Genomic DNA, 20,081 nt, shown 5'->3' on the forward strand with positions numbered 1-20,081 from the left:
GATTATGTATTTGCATAACAAGCCAGTCAGTGTACAGGTGTGCCTAGTAATGTGGCCATTGAGTGCAGGAGCCTCGAGCCTCAAGCCTCACGCCACCAGATTGAAGAACAGCTATCTCCCTACAAACAGAATGACTTATTAGTACTCAGCATCATTACGAACACTTTAAACACTTGGTCCTTTTTGTTCAAATTTTATTTCTTGTCAGATTTATGCATAATTTAAGTTTAAATTATGTTTTTTTGTGAATGTTGCTTACGTGCTTCTATGCGCCTGCGATGCTGCTGCCGAATAGGCTTTTCACTGTAACTGTGCAAATGACAACTAACTAGATTGTCTTTTAAAAAGCCATCAAGCTTATTTTCCTACTAAAAGAGATCGTAAAGGCCTTGGGTACAGAGGCAACTAATCTATCGCCACATCTTTGGGATCTGTGAATTACCTGGAGCACCCAGGAGAAACCACCCAGACATGGGACGAATATAAAAATACCACAAAGAAAATGCATAGAGTTAAAGTTGAACTCAGGTCTCTGGAACATACATGAATTGCTAAGCCATCTTCATTTATGTAGAAGTTTGGTAGAGGTCCCAAAATCCTAAGAACTTTTTACAGGGGCACAATTGAGACATCCTGACCGGCTGCATCACTGCCCGGTATGTGAACCGTACCTCCCTTAATCGCAGGACTCTGCAGAGAGTGGTGCAGACAGCCCACCGCATTTGTAGTTGTGAACTTCCCATGATTCAGGACAATTACAAGGACAAGTGTGTAAAAAGGGCCGTTAGATCTTTGAGGACCTGAGTCACCCCAACTACAATCTATTCCAGCTGCTGCCATCCAGGAAACCCTAACCCAGCCCAAGCCCTAATCCTAACCCTAACCCTAACCATAATGAAGGCGTGGGCCAGATCAAAGTGGCAGGGTTGTGTGAAATTGAATCTCAAGTGAGGAGATCAAAAAGCACAAGAGGGCTGATTTGCCCATTGCCCACATACTCTCAGCCTAACCCTGACCCTAACCCTAGCCCTAGCCCTAACCCTAACCCTAACCCTAATGCCAGTCACTCATATACATCCACCAGTCCAACACTCAAACCTAATCCTAACGTCCAAGGAGGCACACACCCCCACAAACCCTGGGCACATCCCGAATAACCCTCGCCACACCCCCACAAACCCTAGGCACACCCCAAATAACCCTGATCAAAAGCACAAAAAGGAGATCAAAAAGCACAAGAGCGCTGATTTGCTCAAGGACCGCATACTCTCAACCTAACCCTAAACCTACCCCAAACCCTAGCCCTACCCCTAACCCCAACCCTAATCCTAACCCTAACCCTAGTCCTACCCCTAACCCTAGCCCTAATCTTAACCCTAACCCTAGCCCTAACCCTAGCCCTAGCCGTAGCCCTAATCATAGCCCTAGCCCTAGCCCTAACCATAACCCTAACCCTAACCCTAGCCCTAGCCCTAACCCTAACCCTAATGCCAGTCACTCATATACATCCACCAGCCCAACACTCAAACCTAATCCTAACGTCCAAGGGGGCACACAGCCCCGACAAACCCTAGGCACATCCCGATTAACCCTGGCCACACCCCCACAAACCTGATTACCTTGTTCAGGAAGGGCAAGATCCAAGAAAGGGAAGTGATGGACCTTGTTAATGAAGGCGTGGGCCAGATCAAAGTGGCAGGGTTGTGTGAAATTGAATCTCAAATGAGGAGATCAAAAAGCACAAGAGGGCTGATTTGCTCACTGCCCGTATACTCTCAACCTAACCCTAACCCTCACCCTAACGTCCAAGGGGGCACACACCCCCACAAACCCTAGGCACATGCCGAATATCCCTGGCCACACCCCCACTAACCGTAGGCACACACCGATTAACCCTGGTGTGAGCAAAATTATCTGCAACTTAATGTGAAAAAGACTAAGGAGCTGGTGGTAGACCTGAGGAGAGCTAAGGTACCGGTGACCCCTGTTTCCATCCGGGGGTCAGTATGGACATGGTGGAGGATTACAAATACCTGGGGATTTGAATTGACAATAAACTGGACTGGTCAAAGAACACTGAGGCTGTCTACAAGAAGGGTCAGAGCCCTCTCTATTTCCTGAGGAGACTGAGGTCCTTTAACATCTGCCGGACGATGCTGAGGATGTTCTACGAGTCTGTGGTGGCCAGTGCTATCATGTTTGCTGTTGTGTGCTGGGGCAGCAGGCTGAGGGTAGCAGACACCAACCGAATCAACAAACTCATTCGTAAGGTCAGTGACGTGGTGGGGATGGAACTGGATTCACTGACGGTGGTGACTGAAAAGAGGATGCTTTCCAAGTTGCAAGCCATCTTGGACAATGTCTCCCATCCACTACATAATGTACTGGTTGGGCACAGGAGTACATTCAGCTAGAGACTCATTCCACCGAGATGCAACACAGAGCGTCATAGGAAGTCATTCCTGCCCGTGGCCATCAAACTTTACAACTCCTCCCTTGGAGGGTCAGACACCCTGAGCCAATAGGATGGTCCTGGACTTATTTCCTGGCATAATTTACATATTACTATTTAAATATTTATGGTTTTATTACTATTTAATTATTTATGGTGCAACTGTAGCGAAAACCAATTTCCCCTGGGATCAACAAAGTATGACTATGACTGAATAGTACCGCAGCATAAAAGCCAGGGCCAACTGCTGTCTACATGGACCTTAGCAAAGCACTTAACAAGGTCCCTCATGGGAGGTTGTTCAAGAAGGTTCAGTCGCTTGGAATTGAAGATGAGGTAATAAATTGGATTTGACATTGTCATTGTGAGAGAAGCCAGAGAGCAGTAGCAGATGGCTGGCTCTCTGACCGGAGGCCCATGAATAGTGGAGTGTGTAGGGATTGGTGCTGTGGTAATTGTTGTTTGTCATCTATATCAATGATCTGGATTTGCAAATTTGCAGATGACACCAAGATTGAGGGTTTATTGGAACAGTGAGGAAGGCTATTATGGCTCGCAGTGGGATCTGGATCAGCTGCAAAAATGGGCTGAAAAAAGGAAGATGGAATTTAATACAGACAAGTGTGAGATGTTGCGCTTCGGAAGGACCAACCAGGATAGGTCTTACACAATGAATGGTAGGGCACTGAGGAGTGTGGTAGAGCAAAGGATCTAGAAATGCACATCCATAATTGGTTGAAATTGGCATAACGTAGATAGGGTTGCTAAAAAAACCTTTTGGCATGTTGGCCTTCATAAATTAAAGTATTGAGTACATGAGAAGGGATGTTATGTTCAAGTTGCATAAGACATTGATGGAGCCACATTTGAAGTATTGTAAACAGTTTTAGTCACCTACCTACAGGAAATATGTAACTAAGTTTGAAAGAGTACAGATGAAATCTACAAGGATATTGCTGAGTCTGGAGGACCTGAATTATAAGGGAAGATTGAGTAGGTTAGGACTGTATGATTTGGAACTTAGAAGATTTAGAGGAGATTTGATAGAAGTATACAAGATTATGAGGGGTATAGATAGGGTAAATCCAAACAGGCTTTTTCCAGAGGTTGCGTGGCACTAAAACCCAAGGGTTAAGAGTGAAAGGTGAAAAGTTTAAGGGGAACATGAGGGGATTCTTCTTCAATCAGCGGGTTGTGAGAGTGTGGAATGAGCTTCCAGCACAATTCATGCAAGCAAGCACAATTTCAACCTTTAAGAGAAGTTTGGGACAGTACATGGGTGGTAAGGGTATGGAGGACTATGGTCCCAATGCAAGTCAATGGGAGTAGGCAGTTTAAATGGTTTGGCACAGACTAGATAGACTGAAAGGCCTGTATCTGTGCTGTACTTTTCTATGATTCTGCGGCTCTAAATAACTTGGAAGCATAGCTATTGTTACAATACTCTCCATTTTCCACAAGGTGAACATCTGCAAATGACCTGGATTGTATGAACTTGATTTGACCAAATGATAGCTCTTCCAATGTTGCAACACTCCCCTAGTAAAGCACTTAGAGTCAATTTTTATATTAGATTACTTAATCTGCAGGGTGAATCCTTCAACTGAATACTAGCACTTAACTTTTCCTTTGATACCTCTGGAATTACTTTTGAGTTGGTTAATTCATTGAACAATGGAAAAAATCTCTGTATTAAATATTTGTGCAGAGAAAAATTTGAAAGAATATATAAACACAAGGAATTCTGCAGATGCTGGAAATTCAAGCAACACACATCAAGGTTGCTGGTGAACGCAGCAGGCCAGGCAGCATCTCTAGGAAGAGGTACAGTCGACGCTTCGGGCCGAGACCCTTCGTCAGTTGAAAGAATATAGCTCACTTTTCATCCGTAGCTATGAAGTATAAATTTCAATATACTGGGCTGGTCTTAGGTCAAACAATCTTTGACCATATGTGTTGAATGAGGAGAAATCTATTTAAGTGAACTCGCTGAATTGCAATTGCATTTGTAGGAAATGTTAATTTTTTTGAACCAATCTTCTAGGTCACGTGCCATAGCTCCAAACATTCCTACTCCTCACTCCACACTTCCATCCATCTTTTCTGGAGAATCACTTTCTATTCTGTCACTGAAATTTTTTTTCAGATTATCCAAATTCCAACACTTTGGGCAAAATTGGTTAAAACATTCAAGGTCCAGCTGAATGTGACTACCTTTTTTTGCCAGCTCTCTCCAGCTCAAGCCTGTCTACATGTTGAAAGTTGGGTGTTTTAGATGGACAGATGGTCAGTTGCCAATGCACTTGTACTCTTGTCTGATGCAGAAAACAACTGAACTTGGAACTACAATACTATTTCTCTGAATGGGACTGACAACCATTTGAGAAAATAGCACAGAGGATTACCAAAAGAAAATGCTGGGGCTAGTCATCAGGCTAGGCAGCATTTATGGAAATAGCTAACAATCAGTTCAATGACCCTCTATCAAAACAGATGAAACAACATTGACTTGATGCCTTAGCTCAGTATTTCTCTTACCATATCATGGAACTGACAGAAGGTAGCTCAGTTGGGCCTTAAATTTTTTAATTTGTAGTAATTTTAGAATATGGTGTGAGAATGGCTATGTTACTGACTTGGACAAATTATTGGGAGCCATGTGTTTGAATTGCAAAGTGGAAAGTGGAGAATCTCCATTTAGAAAGTTAATTAAATGAGTCTGACTTCAGGTTGTTAGCAAGTTTGTTGTAAAAATGTACCAGAATACCATTAGTTTCAATAAAATTATGGAGAAGGATAGGACTGGACCTAGGATTGAGATTTTTGATTGGAGAAAGGCTAGCTTTGAGGAGATGCGAAAGGACTTAGAAGGAGTGGATTGGGACAATTTGTTTTATGGGAAGGATGTAATAGAGAAATGGAGGTCATTTAAAGGTGAAATGTTGAGGGTGCAGGGTCTTTATGTTCCTGTTAGGTTGAAAGGAAAGGTTAAAAGTTTGAGAGACAGCCATGGTTTTCAAGGGATATTGGAAACTTGGTTCAGAAAAAGAGAGGGATTTTCAATAAATATAGTCAGCTTGGAGTTAATGAGGCGCTCGAGGAATATAAAGAATGTAAAAAGAATCTTAAGAAAGAGATTAGAAAAGCTAAAAGAAGGTATGAGGCTGCTTTAGCAAGTAAGGTGAAAATAAATCCAAAGGGTTTCTACAGTTATGTTAATAGCAAAACGATAGTGAGGGATAAAATTGGTCCCTTAGAGAATCAGAGAGGACGGCTATGTGAGGAGCCAAAAGAGATGGGGGAGATTTTGAACAATTTCTTTTTTTCGGTATTCACTAAGGAAAAGGATATTGAATTGTGTAAGGTAAAGGAAACAAGAAGGGTAGTTATGGAAAGTATGACGATTAAAGAAGAGGAAGTACTGGCGCTTTTAAGGAATGTAAAAGTGGATAAGTCTCCGGGTCTGGACAAGATATTCCCTAGGACCTTGAGGGAAGTTGGTGTGGAAATAGCAGGGGCTCTGACAGAAATATTTCAAATGTCATTAGAAACGGGGATGGTGCCAGAGGATTGGCGTATTGCTCATGCAGTTCCATTGTTTAAAAAGGGTTCTAAGAGTAAACCTAGCAATTATCAGCCTGTGACTTTGACGTCAGTGGTGGGTAAATTGATGGAAAGTATTCTTAGAGATGGTATATATAATTATCTGGATAGACAGGGTCTGATTAGGAACAGTCAACATGGATTTGTGCATGGAAGGTCATGTTTGACAAATCTTATTGAATTTTTTTGAAGAGGTTACTAGGAGAGTTGATGAGGGTAAAGCAGTGGATGTTGTCTATATGGACTTCAGTAAGGCCTTTGACAATGTTCCACATGGAAGGTTAGTTAGGAAGGTCTAATTGTTAGGCATTATTATTGAAGTAGTAAAATGGATACAGCAGTGGCTAGATGGGAGACGCCAGATAGTGGTGGTGGATAACTGTGTGTCAGATTGGAGGACGGTGTGTAGCGGTGTGCCTCAGGGATTTGCACTGGGTCCAATGTTGTTTGTCATATATATTAATGATCTGGATGATGGGGTGGTAAATTGGATTAGTAAGTATGCTGATGATAATAAGATAGGTGGCGTTGTGGATAATGAAGTAGGTTTTCAAAGCTTGCAGAGAGATTTAAGCCAGTTAGAAGAGTGGGCTGAAAGAAGGCAGATGGAGTTTAATGCTGAAAAATGCAAGGTGCTACATTTTGGTAGGGCTAATCAAAATAGGCCATACATGGTAAATGGTAGGGCATTGAAGAATGCAGTAGAACGGAGGGATCTAGGAAAAATGGTGCATATTTCCCTGAAGGTGGAATCTCATGTGGATAGGGTGCTGAAGAAAGCTTTTGGTATGCTGGCCTTTATTAATCAGAGCATTGAGTATAGGAGTTGGGATGTTATGTTGAAATTGTATAAGGCATTGGTAAGGCCAAATTTGGAGTATTGTGTACAGTTCTGGTCACTAAATTATAGGAAAGATGTCAATAAAATTGAGAAAGTACAGAGGAGGTTTACTAAAATGTTGCCTGGTTTGGTTTCATCTCCTAAGTTACAGAGAAAGATTGAACAAGTTAGGTCTTTATTCTTTGGAGCATAGAAGGTTGAGGGGGGACTTGATAGAGGTATTTAAAATTATGAGCGGGATAGATAGAGATGATGTGAATAGGCTTTTTCCATTGAGAATGGGGGAGATTCAAACAAGAGGACATGAGTGTGGTACTGAATTCTTTCAGGCTCAGAATATTTCAAAGTAAATGACAACTGGTGAAGGTCTGTTGTTACTGCTGCAATGTGGGAAACGTGTCATCTGGCATCACCCAACGGAGGAATAAAACCCTTGGATTAATATCTCAGCTGAAACACAACAGTGCCAGGATCGTATCAGAAAGTGATCTGAAATCAAACTTCTGAGCCTCAGAGGATGTGACCATTGACATGCCACTGTTACTTATTACTGAAAGAGGAATGGGGTCCAAATTCCTTCTATTGTTCCATATTAATCTTCTGTTCCTGAAAGGTCTTCCACTGGGGAGAGTATCAGATTTGGTTCTGTGGTGCTTTGCACAGCCATATTCCTCATTGTCCTGTGTCATGGTTCAGGAGCAAAATAAAGTCCTTTCCTAGGGCTTAACCAACCCCATTATTCAGCAAGTTGGTGTCTTCAGGAGAGAAGGGTAAGGACCAATCAACCTGGTGAAGGATAGGGAGGGAAGTAATGACTTAATAAGAAAACAAATATGAAAGCATTGGTGAGTAGCAACATTGTTCGTTTGGATAAACATACATCTGAATACTAATAAACTCCACAATAATGTGTAGAAGTACTCAGTGTAACATCTTGGCTGCAGAAGTAAGTTTAGTTGATTTTAGTGTACTGTATGAGTACAGCCACTGTTCAATGGAGGCACAGTTTGATATTTAAAAGTTTGAAACTGAGATGAAATTGTGAGGGGCACAGATAAAGTGACTAGACTTTTTCAAGAAATAGAGGGCAAAAGTTTAAGGTGAGAGAGGAAAGATTTAATAGGAATCTGTGGAGCAATTTTTTTCCACAAAAGGTGGTATCGGTGTGGAATGAGTTGCCAGGGGCAATAACAACTTTTAAAGGTCAGTTGGAGATGTACATAGGTTGGAAAGTTTTAGAACAGGGGTGTCAAACTCCCGGTCCAATCCGGCCCACAGCATGATTTGGGGAAAAAAAGTATATTCATGACCATTTATTATATATCTGTGTGGCAGCCGCTCTCTCTCCCATCGCTGTGTGTGCTGCCTGCTGTGCCGGCAGCTTGCTGTCTGTACTCAGAAAACAATAGGCGGCCGTTAACCACCCGCTGTGCATAAGCACCTACCACCCTGCACTGAAGACCACCAGGGCCCCAGGTACATCGTCAGACACAGTATAAACACACAGAGTACTCAGGTAAGTAACACCTGTAGCAAGGCTGAGACTGTTTGCCGCTGTGGTTCAAAATGCTTTCCAAGAAAAGAAAAGTTGACATCGAAGGTCGGATATTCAACGATAATTGGAAAGATTGTTTTTCCCTCTGTGAGGTCAACGGCAAACCTGTGTGTTTGCTATGCTCTCAACAAGTGACTGTGGCAAAAGAGTACAATATCAAACGACACTATGAGACATAACACGGAGAAAAATATGACAAGTACGCAGGACGGCTCAGAACGCAAAAGGTAAACAAGCTTGAAGCAGCTCTGAAAAAAACGGCAATCAGTGTTCACCAAAAGTCGAGAGACTCATGATGGAGCTGTCAGGGCCAGCTATGTTATTGCCAACAAAATAGCTGCTGCGCTGAAGCCATACTCAGAGGGGGAATTCATCAAAGCATGCGTGCTGATAGCGGCTGAGCTGGTGTGCCCTGAGAAGAGGCAGACTTTTGGTAATATCAGCTTGTCAAGAAATACTGTGGCAGAGAGAATCGGGGACCTTGCAGGAGATTTGAACAGTCAACTAAAAGACAAAGTGAAGTCATTTATTGCCTTCTCTATTGCAATTGATGAGAGCACCGACGTGACTGATGTAGCTCAATTGGGAATATTTATTCGTGATGTTGATGCAACTTTGACCGTTACCAAGGAGTTTGTGGAGATGGTGCCCATGACAAACACCACAACGGCGAACAATGTTTTCTCCAGCCTCGTCGAGGCCTTGGACAGACTGGGGGTTGACTGGAGTCACACTGTCAGTGTGGGAACAGACGGCGCACCGTCCATGGTTGGGAAAAAGGCAGGTGTTGTTGCAAAACTCAGAGAGAAAGTTCATACAGAGAATCCAGACCAGGAATTCTGGAATTTCCATTGTATTATACACCAAGAAGCGTTATGTAGCAGGAGCCTGAAAATGGGCAATGTCATGGATGTAGTAATCAAAACAGTAAATTTTATTAGAGCCAAGGGACTCAACCATCGGCAATTTGACACTCTTTTGTCGGAAAGTAATATTGGACACGGCCTACCCTACCACACTGAAGGCCGCTGGTTGAGCAGAGGGGTTGTGCTCAAACGTTTTTTTCAATTACGTGTGGAAATTGGACTATTCTTGAACGAGAAAGGAAAGCCAGTGGCAGAGTTGGATGACCCAGACTGGCTTCATGATCTTGCATTTTTGGTGGATATAACAGAGCACTTAAATGTGCTTAATGTTAAAATGCAAGGCCACAACAAACTTGTTACGGAATACTACGACAGCAATTGTGCCTTTCAAATTAAATTAGGCCTGTGGGAGGTGCAACTATCCCGGAGCAACCCAGCTCATTTCCCCTCTTTGCAGTCTGTGCGTGTCGCTCATGGGAGTAATGACAACATGGACAGGTACAAGTACAAAATATCACGGCTGAAGAGTGAGTTTCGGAATCGTTTCCAAGTCTGCAGTCAGCTCGAGAAGGAATTCTCACTATTTTGCTCGCCGTTTGCCATCAACGCAGCATTAGATGTGCTGAAGGAACTCCAAATGGAACGAATTGAAATTCAGTGTAACTCGGCTTTGAAACATAAATTTGAGACTGTGGGTCTGGACTCATTCTATCAATACCTGGGACCGATGTACCCCAAGATGACAGACCTTGCCTTAAGGATCCTTTGCATGTTCAGGACAACATATCTCTGTGAGCAGGTGTTCTCCATAATGAACATTAACAAATCCAAACTGCGCTGGCAGCTGACACACAGACATCTAAATGACATAATGAAAATCACAACTGCCCAGAAACTGGTCCCTGATGTTGACAGGCTGGTTAAAGCCAAGAGATGTTAGGTGTCTGGAAGCAGCAAGTGAAAAATGAGTGACACGTTCGATGCACTGTGACGTGTATGCAAAATGCATTATGAAATATTGAGTGTCATAATATTGTAATTCATTCATTTTCTGACCATTCTATTATTGTAAGTGTGATCTCTTCAATAAAAATTAGTGGCTAACTGTGTTCATTGTGTGAATTTGATTGCTGGAAGCAGGCTAATAAAAAGTAGGTGCAGTTGTGTAGCCTACATTTACAATTTGTTTCGTTAGGTCTACATTTGTGTCTGCTAATGTTCAATTTCAAATGGTTTATTAATGGAAAGTGTGTGGCTCACAAAACAATCTTAGCCAAAATAGCATTGTTTTTTCTCTCTCATCGCAACTTTCTTGTAGCCTACGACTGTAAATTAATACCAATAATAAAAATAATGCTTGCTATGCAATCTTCATAAGAAACAAAATTCGTAAAGTGAAACACTTTGTAGTTATAGCAGAGACCGAGACACATGAGAGCAGGTTGAAAAAACGAAGGCAATGAAAGCTGTGGGCGAACGTGCGCGCACAACTGATCCGGCCCGCATGAAGTCGCATTTTGCCCAATCCGGCCCGTGACCTAAAATGAGTTTGACACCTCTAGTATAGAAGGTTATGGGCTAAACACTGACAAATGGAAGCAGGTTGGACAGGGCATCTTGGTTGTCATAGACCAGTTGGGCCAAAGAGCCTTTCTGTGCTGTTTAACTATATGACTGTTTACAGCATTCTAATTATCTCTTCCTTTCTTCAAAAGCTCCTGCCTCATGCTCTGCCAAGTCCCAGTTCAATCCGTGTTGTCAACTGCAATTGTGTCTGTCTTCCTGTTCATTGCTTTACCCTCCTGTGTCAATACCAAAGGCAGGCTAGTTAGCAAAAGGGGAGGCAAGTACCTTCATCACAAAACCTACAGGTACTTGGGCTTCAGTCACCCAAATACAAAACAAGTCTTGTTTCTTGGGTTTAGGAAGGTGAAGTGGCAGAACAGCATCAAAGCCAGAATTCACAAAGCAGGGATTAGGGATGATGAATGCCGCAATTATAATGCTTCACTTGATTCTTTTCTCCTTATCCTTTATGTTAGTTCACAACTTTTCCACAGAGACACTATGGACAGATTGTTCCTTCAAGGCATGTGAGCTTATTCATTAAGGATTGAACCTGAGTAATGATAATTTTTTATATCCCATTTGTCAGCAAGTACCTTCTAATAGCCAGAATAAAGGGCTGAAGCAGGCTGTAGTTCTCCACACCAGTAAATAATCCCCAGTGGAAAGATACAGGGTGTAAGGCTGGTAATTTTAATGATAGCATCCATCATGCAAGATGTTTATTGCAAAAAAAAGGTAGGTTTAGATTGGAACAAAATTGGTACAGTATAAACACAACAGTTTTACTATATTCCTGACAAAACTTCTAGGATGTACAAGTGACTGCAAATAATTGCAAAAATTAGTCTGCAGTGTCAACAAGATATTGGATGCTACAACACTTGGGAAGAAAAGTAAAAGATTTAAAGTGGAGCTCAGAGGAACCCAGAGGAGGTGTATACCTGGAATGTTCTGCCAGAGAGAGTGGTAAAAGCAGAGTTGCTGATAATACTTTAACAAGTGTCTAGAGGAGCATTAAAATTGCCTCAGCATAGAAAGTTATGGGCCAAGTCTCGGTGGATGGGATAAATACGGATGGTGCCCATTAGTTGAAATGGATGTGTTGTGGCAAATGGCTTGTTCCCATGCTCTCTGGCTCTATGACTCCTGGTTTAATCCATCCTCTGGACTAGCAAAGGAAGAAACAAGTGAACCTTAAGCATTTTATAACCTTTTTCAGCAACTTGTGTACTCAGATGGGTGACGTCTACACTTGACCCATTACGTCCAAAGCAACTAAACTGCCACGGCATTTTTCATCGGTTAGTGTCAACGGTAGAATGTTGGGAAGTTCTGCTGCTCCACTAGTTAATAGGATACACAAGTAAGAAAACAAAAGAATGTTTTCATTTTCTGCTCTCTAACAATGGACTTTCCTTTGCCTCTCTCACTTCCATCAGTGTAGCTGTGTCCTTATATGCTTGCAGTTCTTCAAGTATATATGCTCAAGGAAGTCAAGAAAGGTAGACTAACTGCAACACTATTTCTATGATCATCGAGTAGTTGCCCTATGAGCTTAGAGTGGCTATGAAAATTCTGCCTCTTAAACACTTTGAGGGTGGATTTGAGTTCAAGACATACAGTTACCAATTGCAACAAGAATGAGGGAGAAAAAGCCTAAAGAATGGTTTACAACTTGCCCAGCACATCATTTTAAATCATTAATGTTAAATGCCTTCTTTTCCTCTGCACATTCCAGCCTGCTAACCTCCTCTCATAAGTTAATATATTTTGCTAATGATACGATGTTAAAATGCATCCCAAGGTACACATGCAATAAGCAATGTAAAGCAAATATTGCACATTAAAACATCAGGAAGCTCAAATGTTGGGAACATAATTACACTACTTGCAAATTTCCTCAATCTTTTTATATCAGCATTATCAGTCTCTGAGCGTCACATTATTCAGCTCCTGGATTAAAGAGTAACACAAACTATTAAGTTGCAGTTAAGTTACAGAGTACCTGGAGGCATATGACAAGATAGGCAGAACTCAACATGGATTCCTTAAAGGAAAATCCTGCCTGAAAAACCTATTATAATTTTTTGAGGAAGTTACAAGTAGGCTAGACAAGGGAGATGCAGTGAATGTTGTATATTTGGATTTTCAGAAGGCCTTTGACAAGGTGCCACACATGAGGCTACTTAACAAGATAAGAGCCCATGGAGTTACGGGAAAGTTACATACGTGGATAGAGCGTTGGCTGATTGGCAGGAAACAGAGAGTGGGAATAAAGGGATCCTATTCTGGTTGGCTGCCAGTTACCAGTGGTGTTCCACAATGGTCCGTGTTGGGACCGCTTCTTTTTACATTGTACATCAACGATTTGGATTCTGGAATAGATGGCTTTGTGGCTAAGTTTGCTGACAATACGAAGATAGGTGGAGGGGCCGGTAGTGCTGAGAAAACAGAGAGTCTGCAGAGAGACTTGGATAGATTGGAAGAATGGGCAAAGAAGTGGCAAATGAAGTACAATGTTGGAAAGTGTATGGTTATGCACTTTGGCAGAAGAAATAAACGGGCAGATTATTATTTAAATGCGGAGAGAATTCAAAGTTCTGAGATGCAATGGGACTTGGGAGTCCTCGTACAGGATACCCTTAAGGTTAACCTCCAGGTTGAGTCGGTGGTGAAGAAGGCGAATGCAATGTTGGCATTCATTTCTAGAGGAACAGAGTATAGGAGCAGCGATGTGATGTTGAGGCTCCATAAGGCACTGGTGAGACCTCACTTGGAGTACTGTGGGCAGTTTTGGTCTCTTTATTTAAGAAAGGATGTGCTGACATTGGAGAGGGTACAGAGAAGATTCACTAGAATGATTCTGGGAGTGAGAGGGTTAACAAATGAGGAACGCTTGTCTGCTCTTGGACTGTATTCCTTGGAGTTTAGAAGAATGAGGGGAGACCTCATAGAAACATTTCGAATGTTGAAAGGCTTGGACAGAGTGGATGTGGCAAAGTTGTTTCCCATGATGGGGGAGTCTAGTACGAGAGGGTATGACTTAAGGATTGAAGGGCACCCATTCAGAACAGAAATGCGAAGAAATTGTTTTAGCTAGTGGGTGGTGAATCTATAGAATTTGTTGCCACAGGCGGCAGTGGAGGCCAAGTCATTGGGTGTATTTAAGGCAGAGATTGATAGGTCTCTGAGTAGCCAGGGCATCAAAGGTTATGGTGAGAAGGTGGGGGAGTGGGACTAAATGGGCATCAAAGGTTATGGTGAGAAGGCAGGGGAGTGGGACTAAATGGGAGAATGGATCAGCTCATGATGAAATAGCGGAGCAGACTCGATGGGCTGAATGGCCGACTTCTGCTCCTTTGTCTTATGGTCTTATGGTCTTAAGTTGATTCAAAACAGGTGTTAAATTATAGAATACTTTTGCCTTCAGGTGCGGATTGTGGTTATAGGAATCCATATAGACCACTTAGCCCTCAAACCTTTATCTCATTCCTAGTGCTGTCCTCCTTCCATGACCTTTAGCATCTTTGGATAGCCAAAATCAATGGAACTCCAAATAAATACACCAGTTGAACAGATATCTACTGATAATTGGGAGAGAGTTTCAAAATTCAGACCTTTTTATATGAAAACGAGCTTCCTAACTTTTATACATAATGTCCTCACTCTGATTTTAAGATTATGATCTACATAACCAGGCTTCCCATCAACAGAAGGCATTTCAAAGGTTCAAAGGTACAATTTAATGTCAGAGAAATGTATACAATATACATCCTGAAATGCTTTTTCTTCGCAACCGTCCACAAAAACAGAGGAGTGCCCCAAGAATGAACGACAGTTAAATGGTAGAACCCCAAATTCACCCCCCCACCAGCTCCCCTCCCTCCCGCGTGTAAGCAGCAGCAAGCAACAATTTCCCTCCCCCACTGGCAAAAATAAAGTGCACCTGCTACCAGCACTCAAGCTTGAGCAAAGCAATAGCAAAGACACAGACTTGTGTTGTTCACTAAAGACTACATTGTTCACTCGATAATTCAACATGCCGCAGGCTCTCTCTCTCCTAATAAGGGAGAAAGAGATGACTCCATTTTCCAATGAGCAGGGAGACATAACAAATAACTTGCTGGTTTACGATGTTAAAAGTCCATTATGTTGCTTTTTTCGAGCTCTGTGCCTGAAGATCACAAGGATCCCGGGTCCCCAGGCACACAGCAGATGTTCCGACTTCCCCCAATGACACACGGGTCTCCTGTGGCGACACCGACCCTTGATCCACCCGTCTCCAGTTCCTTGAGACCCCAGGCTTCTGAATCCATGCCGAAATCTTAGGCCGAGCCTTTGGCATGTCGAATAGTGGCCGATTATGGAACCCCGAGAGTAGGTCCCATTCCCGCAAAGAACTGTAGTCGGCGTGTAATTCCAGGTCAAATTATTCAATTAATTAATTTAAATAAACACAGAATGAGCTTCTAACCTTTTAAATTCCAAGGAATACCAACCTGATGGATCTACCTTTGTAACTTAACCCTTGAAGCCCTGTTAAAATTCTGCTGATGTTACAATATGTTAATTCGAATGAAATAGTAAATGTGTGATGTTCAGAATATCCCATTGCAGCCAATAAGGTTCAGAATGGACTTGCAGAACCTCAACTTTAGTGAGGCTTTGCAACAATTTAATTTTAATAAGCCGCAGCCATTACTGGTTTCCTGGAAATGGAACCTTATCCACTGTAAACTCTGATGCTAGTTCATTAACAAGACTCTCATTTCCATGTTTCCATTTGCAATGTTTCCATTCTGTTTTCAAAGAGCAGATATTTCCCCTCATTATTCTACTTCTTCTATAATAAGAATGACAGAGGAAGTGGTAGAGTGGTAGAGGAAGTGGTACAGATGGGTACAATTGCAACACTAGAAAGGCAATTGGACATGAACAAGATTTAGAATGACATGGCCAATTCCAGGGTTGCTTCAGTTCAGCAACTTCGCCAGTATGGTCAGCTTTGGGTCAAGGGCATGTTTCTATGCTGTGAAGCTCTATGACTCGGTAAGTGCAATTTGGTCATGTTCATCTAGGCTTTCCTTAAAATTGGTTTTCTTCTTCCCTTCTTGCAGTATCAGTAACTTTCTCACCTCCTTTGCTTTTCTCACTCCCCAACAAAAGAGTTTACAATTTTTATGCAACTTTCTTTGCATGTTATATGTCTTATCTATGTGATGTGCAAGGCTGATTTATTTGCAAAGTAAGAATTGTTCCCTTGGGAGATGTATTGGAAACATGCCAAGTTAAATTCATTTTTGAGCATCTCCCACATGTTTTTTTTCTGCATTTTAAAGATTTGATCATATTGTACACTAAATCATTGCATTACATGACAGAATCTCTAGGTCACCAACTCCCACCCACTTTCTGGTTCATATGAAAAGTAGAGATTCCCACTAAATAACTCTGCTTTGTCTCCAGCCTTTCTATCATCTGTCTGAATATATTCTATTGCTGTGAGGATATTGTGTCACATTCTCCCTAAATCCACTTTTCCAATCACAGATGATCCATCGTTGTATGCCCTGAGCTATATTCTCTCTACTCATTGTAACGTTGAACACCAAATAATTTCTTTTGCTCTTTTTCTCCCCTACCCTTTCGACACACTTCATAATGTGGGAAATTGAATTCAGAATCAAGGAGCAAAGTTACTTTCCATGGTATTTTATTGTGATATTTGAAGTGACTTTAGAAATTATCCATATCAAGGCCTGTTCTCAATTGTCTGTCTGTTAATACATTTTTATGTTTCCTGAATGACTCACATAAAAATTAGAAAACCTTCCCAGTAACAGGTTCTTTACTCACTAATGTGTGTGAATACTGGTTAGATGGCTTGAAAATTTAATTTTCATCATTAACGTGGCCCTTTCCTGAGGTTATGAATACTTATTCTGATATTTACATTTTTCCCATGATATTTGTTGATAAATTAGGGTTACAGATAGACATTTTCAAAATCAGTGTAAGTTTAGGCATCGCTTCCCATTTATATCCCAGTGGAAAATTTACAGCACTAAGACATGAACTGGTTTAATATATGATAAATTAGAGGAAATTTATGTAATAAATTCCAAACGTACATCAGAGTTTCTTTGTTCTAGCTGAGTATCACAGAGTGTGGTGAATGAGTCAGATGTTGTGGTCTCAAAAGAATCCAGAATGTATCTTAGAAACACAAGAAAGTCTCCAGATGCTGGAAATCCAAACCAACACACACAAAACGCTGGAGAAACTCAGCAGGTCAGGCAGCATCTATGGAAAAGAGTAAACAGTCAACGTTTCATGCTGAGACCCTTCTTCAAGGCTGAGATGGAAGGGGGGAGATGTCTGAATTAAAAGGTTGGGGAAGGGGAAAGAAGCTAGCTGGAATGTGATAGGGGAAGTCAGGTGGATGGGAAAGGTTACGGTCGGAGAAGAAACAATCTGATAGGAGATGAGAATGGACAATAGGAGAAAAAGAGAGAGGAGGGGACCTAAAGGAAAGTAATAGGCAGATGAGAAGAACTAAAAGGTCAGAGTGTGGAATAGAGGAAATTTTGTTCACTGGAAGAAGAAATCAAGATTCATACCATCAGGTTTGGAGGGTGTAATTCTGATTCCCATTCCCATACCAATGTGTCGATCTGTAGCCTCCTCTGGTGCCAAGATGAGGCCACCCTCAGGGTGGAGGAACAACACCTTGGGTAGCCTACACCATCTGGGTAGCCTCCAACCTGATGGTATGAAAATCAATTTCTCCTTCCAGTGAACAAAATTCCCACCCCGGCCTCTCTATTGTCCACTCAGCCTGACCAGCTGAGATCTCCAACATTTCGTGTGTGTTACTTCAGAAGAAATCTTGATTCAGTGGGTTGACCGATGATGGAGACTCTTTAGCAAGTTATCAAGAATACTGAGAACCAACACTAAGGCAGCACGGTGGCGCTGGTAGTGGAGCTGACATATCATAGCTCCAGCAATCAATTTCAGTCCTGACCTCTGGTACTCCCCGTGTGGGGCCTGCATATCCTTCTGGGACAATGTGGGTTTCCTCAGGTGCTCCAGTTTCCACATACATTCCATAGATTTGCAAGTGTTAGATCAATTGGCCACGGTAAATTGCCCCTAAATGTGTAAGTGAGAGGTTATGTTGATGGATGCAGTATATGGGAAGAATAAAACTGTCTAAGCACAGGATTAGTATAATTGGGAACTTGCTGTTTGGTATGGACTCAGTGGAGCAAAGGACAGAGGATAAAACACAAGAGATTCTGCAGATGCTGCGACTCTTCAGCAACACACACAAAGTGGTGGAGGAAGACAGCAAGGCAGGCAGCAGCTATGGAGGGGGAGAAACTGTCTACAATTGAACTGAGGCCTTTCATTAGGACTGGAAAGGGAGGAGGAAGAGGCTAGAATAAGAAGGTAGGGGCTGGGGAAGGAGCACGTTGGCAGGTGATAGGTGAAAGCAGGTGAGGGAGAAGTGCGGGTGGATGGGGGAGTGGTAGAAGTACAAAATGGGAGGTGATAGGTGGAAGAGGTGAAGGGCTAAAGAAGAAGTAATCTGAGAGGCAAGGACAGTGGACCATGGAAGAAGCGAAAGGAGGAGGGGCACCAGGTGGAGATTATTGCCGGGGAAGAGAAGAAGTGATACGGGAACCAGAATGGAAAATGGAAAAAGAGGTGGGGTGAGAAATGACTGGAAGTTCGAGAAATCAATGTTCATGTCATCAGATTACAGTCTTCTACCCACACAGAATGTGAGATATTGCTCTCCAATCTGAGTGTAGCACACCACAGCAGTCAAGGAGGCCATGGACTGAATTGGAAGTGGGAAGTCAAATTGAAATGGGCAGTCACCAGGAAATCCTGCTATTGTGGCAAAGGATGACATAGATTGGGGGATTACTTCATCATGCACCTTCACTCTGTCCATCACAAATAGTTAATAATATTACCAATTCTCTCTCTTCTGGCACAACCTTGTTACTGCCATCAACATCATTTTTTTCTCAGGAAAATTACTTATAATCCACGGGACCTATCAAATTATAGCTGGAGTCTAACCTCCCATTGCAAGTCCAGATGAAGTGTCTTGACCCATAAGGTCGACAGTCTTTTTCCCCCCTCCTTTGCTGCTTGACTAGTTGAGTTCCTCCAAGCATGGAGCTCCCTTTCCTCCCTATAGTCTCAATAAGTGTTTTGCTTTCAGATCTATATTCATCCTCTCTGTGAACCCTATCATTAAGTTTCCCACATCTATAGAGTACTAAAGTTATTCATTTTGGGGTGCCTGCCATTTGTAGCCCTTGTTGTAACTGACTGCTCTGCTCACCTGTAATGCTTTGTCACCCTCCTTCAGCTGATTGGGTTCACACTCACCTGTTTCTCTGTTTACCTATTCATCATAGTCAGACAATGAACCAAATGCCTTCTCTTCAAGATCCCACAACATTACCTCCAAAGTTTTCCCAAAATCTAACTTTGACTCTCTGAAATTTCTCACCTTCTTGCTGTTACTCATCTGAAACCCTCTCAGGTTCTATGTGTGCATTGTTGCCCGTCATCTCTGTCTCACCATTAACACAAGTGATTCTGCAGATGCTGGAAATCCAGACTTTCTGCGGAAATTGTTTATGTTGTTTCATCATTAGTTCACTTAATGGTTCCTCAAATCATTAAAAGGTGAAGCTCCAACACCCAGTACTAAATGAGCCAAAGTTTTTACCCATCTAAATACCGGCAAGCTTAAACTGTATGTCTTAGACCACATTGCAAATGCCTTTCCCCGTTCATCACTCTTGCCCATCTTTGCTTGATGAATTTGCACAACACCATATATCCATTCTGATTCCCAAAATTCTGAAATCAAAGACTCACCCTGAGGAATAGTGGGAAACCACGACCATAAAAACCAACAGCAAAGTAATCGGGAGTTGGCCGTAAGATTTTCATGATGTTCTCGTAGAACGTGGCTTGCTGTTTCTGTGGGTTGACAAGCAAAGATGTCAGTTATTTATGAAGAAATAAGTATAACATTGTGAGCAATATGCTTTTATCCTTATAATTTTTCTAAATACTCAGCACTTTAGTTACATTGTGAATGTCAGACTTTTATGTCTAACCAAACTATTGTTGAGACAGTTTTGTTGAGCACCTCTGTAC

General features: G+C 42.1%; 1 protein-coding gene and 1 long non-coding RNA gene across 3 annotated transcripts in view; one reads left to right on the forward strand and one right to left on the reverse strand.

Annotated features, from left to right (window-relative positions):
• The window catches only part of LOC134349413 (dedicator of cytokinesis protein 2-like), a 732,270-nt gene that overhangs the window by 65,880 nt on the left and 646,309 nt on the right, over positions 1 to 20,081 (reverse strand). Inside the window, exon 40 of the mRNA XM_063053680.1 lies at positions 19,797 to 19,901. Coding sequence (XP_062909750.1) covers positions 19,797 to 19,901 — 105 coding nt within the window. The remainder of the gene's footprint in view (positions 1 to 19,796; positions 19,902 to 20,081) is intronic.
• LOC134349415 (uncharacterized) overlaps positions 1 to 20,081 on the forward strand; it is a 194,429-nt gene that overhangs the window by 56,451 nt on the left and 117,897 nt on the right. The gene's annotated exons all lie outside the window — the stretch shown is intronic.

This window comes from Mobula hypostoma, chromosome 7 (genome assembly GCF_963921235.1).
Source record: "Mobula hypostoma chromosome 7, sMobHyp1.1, whole genome shotgun sequence".
In the NCBI taxonomy this organism is placed as follows: Eukaryota; Metazoa; Chordata; class Chondrichthyes; order Myliobatiformes; family Myliobatidae; genus Mobula; species Mobula hypostoma.